The following is a 3,553-nucleotide window of genomic DNA, read 5'->3' on the forward strand; positions in this document are numbered from 1 at the left end:
TTAACAATAATTCAATCCTCCTTCTTAATTCCACTGCAACCAAATATTTTTTTTGATTCACAAAGTTATCGAATTTTTCTTCTCACAAGATAACAAACAAAGTGCAAATAAATAGACACTTGATTTATTTGGCTTCCAATATATTAATTATTTCATTCGCAAGGAAGCTGGATAATTCACACTTCAGAGAAGCTCCCACTTAGTAGATAATTGCAACAACAACAACACCATTTATTTCTGACCCTGCTTAATTAGCTTGTTAGGCTTTCTCAATCAGCAGTTGTCCAGGTCATGTCATTCTCAAAGATCCAGTGACACACTTCAATCCGACCTGGACCGGACCCAAGAGCCATGAACGCACCATGAGTGGGGCTCCAAGCAGTGGTGTCCAAGTGACAGATGGCAACTCCGTGGTTAATCTTAGCCTTTGTAACCGGGTTTAAAAGATCTGCTTCATAGACCCGAACCTTAGGAACCGAGTGGCAGTAGTAAAGCAAATAAGGAAACAAGCTCTGGTGACACGACATCGACTTGGTTACTTTCCCACCATTCACCCCATAAACCCGACCCACCATCACGGTCTTCCCCGACCCATTAACATTCTCGGTTGCCCGAACTGTCACGTTGCGGCCCAAAACTGAAGCGGCAAAGTCAATCATGTCCTCAATCGAGCCCACGCAACGTTTGGTCTCACCCGCGCTCGGTGCCCTCCCGCACTCACCGACCGAATCAACAATCATTTTATCCATGGAAGAATTATCAGAGATCCTGAACACGCGTTTCAGATCCGAAGATTTAAAGGGCAATTTGGTCAAAATGGAACGAGGCAAAAACGACCTTTTGGGCATTTTGTCAGTTACATCAGGCATGGGAATAACCGTCCCTGATTTCAGCATCCTCTCACGAAAGAACTTCCCAGGTTCAACCCATTTCTTTGCCAAATTTCCAGTAAGGCTCTGTTTGGATGAGCGTTTGGTATAACCAGCAAAGGAAATGCCATGTTTGGAGTAATCTTTGAAGGTGTTATTGACACCATAGCCCTTGAAGTTAACCTTCTGATCAATGTCTGCTCCTTTGGCGTATCCTTTGAAAGTGTCGGTTCCTTCATTGAATGACTTCCCATAATTCTTGAATTCCACCGGATCGCCGCCTCGTGCGCCCTCGGCGTATGACTGGAACGAGTCGGCGCCGACGTTCGCCTGGTCACGGTAGTTTGAGAATTTCTCGGCTGCGAAGACGCTGTCCTTGGCGTAGTTCTTGAACGTCTCGGTGGGGTTGTTCATGTTCACGCCGTAGTTCGTGAACGTGTCCTTGGCGCTGGTGCCTTTCTCAGCGTAGTTTGAGAATCCGGAACTGGCGACGTTGGAGTTTGTGCCGTAGCCGGAGAAGTCGTTGGCGGCGCCGAGCGATTCTTTGCCGTAGCTGGTAAAACTCTGGTCGCCGGCGTTACCGTTTTCGCTGTATTGGGAGAATTTTTGCTCCCTGCCGACTCCGTCGGTGGAGTAGGTGGTGAATCCGAGGTTGGGGACGTTGGAGTTGGCGCCGTATGATTTGAAGTCGCCGGCGCCGCCGGCGGTGTTGGTGCCGTAAGTGTGGAAGCTCTGGTCGACGACGTTGTTGCCGTCGCCGTAGCTGGTGAAGGTTTCATTGTGGCCGGCGGAGTCACGGCTGTAGCGGCGGAAGTCGTTGACGGGAGTATTGAAGAAACCGTTGGAGTAGTTCTTGAAGGAGTCGAGGCCGTCGGGTCGGTCGGTGCCGTAGTTTGTGAAGTTCTGGCCGTCGTTGTAGACGGAGAAGGCGGAGTCCTTTGGGTGGTTGTCGAGGCTGGGGGACACCTCCGGGAAGCAGAGGAGGTGCGCGGCGGAACAGAACTCCGGGAGGCGAGTGGAAAGTGTGTTGGCGGCGGCGAGGGTGGCGTAGGTGGCGGCGTCGGAGGCGGTCAGTGGTGACGCCTTGGAGAGGAGGAAGGATGACTTTGGCAATTTGTTGGAGATCGCTCTGTCCCAGTAGCGGATCACGAATGCTTTTGGTGTGAACGGGTTTTGCTTCTGCGCTTCTGCTTCTCCATCTTCAACAGCAAAACCAACCTGTGCGTTGTTGAAACATTAGGGAAAACACAGATAAAGCAGTTGGAAAAATTTATCTTTAAACTTAAATGTCATCTTCACAGATGGAAATGAAAAATGCGAGAAAATTAGTTTAATTTATATGATATGTAGTTGATGTGATAGTTAAGAAAAAAACAGATAAAGAAGAGCAAATACTCAAATAGAGACAAGAAATATGAATGTATCAAAATCCAAAGCAATTAAGCAGTTAAACAACTATAATGAATTAATAAATAATAATAAGAGAACTAAAAACTTTTGCTGCACTTACACAGAATGTGGAGAGAAGAAGGATAAGGAGAAAGAGGCTGCTCCTGTGAGTGATGATCATTACTTGTTTGTGCGTGTTATTATTGTGCATATTTAATTCCACTTTCATTTGTTTTTATTTTTATTTTTTATTTAATCCTTCTTGTTCATGAGGAGTGTGAGAGAAGGGAGAAAAGGAAGATAGAGCTAGTGTTAAGAAATGAGAATGCTGGCGGGTTTTGTTGTGTTGTATGCACGTATTTATATTAGTCCCGAGAGGTGTAAAAGGTCAACCGAGTGAGCAAAGAAGTGAACGTGCCACTTTAATCGGAAACGATGGTCCTACTCCACATGGAGGTGTAGGTATGCGTTTGAGCTTTAAGGGCCCGTTTGGTGGTCAGGATAGGATATGATAGGATATGATATGTGAACAGGATATCAACAGGATAGGATAAGAGCAGGATAGACTCTTATCATATCCTGTGTTTGAGGTGCACATGATAATGACAGGATATGATAAGGAAAAATGTATCAGATTTATATTTGAATAAAAAATACATTTAAAATTGATCATTTTATTAAATTTAATTTCTTTACATTTTCATGAATGAGTCTATATTTTAAAATAAATAAAATTAATTTAAATTTTATTAATTAGCCTATTTTATTGTTTTGAAGATACCCTATATTTTAAATAAAATTATGCAGTTAACCGATTGGTTTTCACTTAGCTGTGACACGTGATAATTAACAATAAAAGTTAACTAAATTAAGAATATTATTATTTGAAAAGTAATTTATATTTGAATTATAAATTATTATAGAAGTAGATAAGTAGTTTTAAATAATAGGAGATGAAAATAAAAAATTAATCTATTACTATTAAAAAATCAATATTTGTAATCAATGTTTTTCACTTAGTTGTGACACGTGATAAACAATAAAAATTAATTAAATTAAAAATATTATTATTTCAAAAATACTTTATATTTAAATTATTATATAAGTAGATAAATAATTTTTAAATAATAGGAGATGAAAATATTAAATTAGTCTATTATTATTAATAAATCAATATTTGTAAGTGAGTAATCTATTTTTACTATTTATGAATAATAATTTTATTTATTTTTTATTTTAGTTAAATTAATATTTTTATATTTATTAATTAATATTATTATAAATTATAAATTATA

The 3,553-nt window shown here is 40.1% G+C and overlaps 1 protein-coding gene across 1 annotated transcript; it reads right to left on the reverse strand.

Annotated features, from left to right (window-relative positions):
- On the reverse strand, nucleotides 1–2,585 carry LOC130714136 (polygalacturonase 1 beta-like protein 3). Its single transcript, XM_057564030.1, has 2 exons — nucleotides 2,380–2,585; nucleotides 1–2,087 (listed from the first exon to the last, which is right to left on the reverse strand). The coding sequence occupies exons 1-2, from the start codon at nucleotides 2,485–2,487 to the stop codon at nucleotides 270–272; spliced, it is 1,926 nt and encodes a 641-aa protein (XP_057420013.1). The 5' UTR covers nucleotides 2,488–2,585; the 3' UTR covers nucleotides 1–269.
- Nucleotides 2,586–3,553: the final 968 nt, after the last annotated feature.

This window comes from Lotus japonicus, chromosome 4 (assembly GCF_012489685.1).
Source record: "Lotus japonicus ecotype B-129 chromosome 4, LjGifu_v1.2".
NCBI lineage: Eukaryota > Viridiplantae > Streptophyta > Magnoliopsida > Fabales > Fabaceae > Lotus > Lotus japonicus.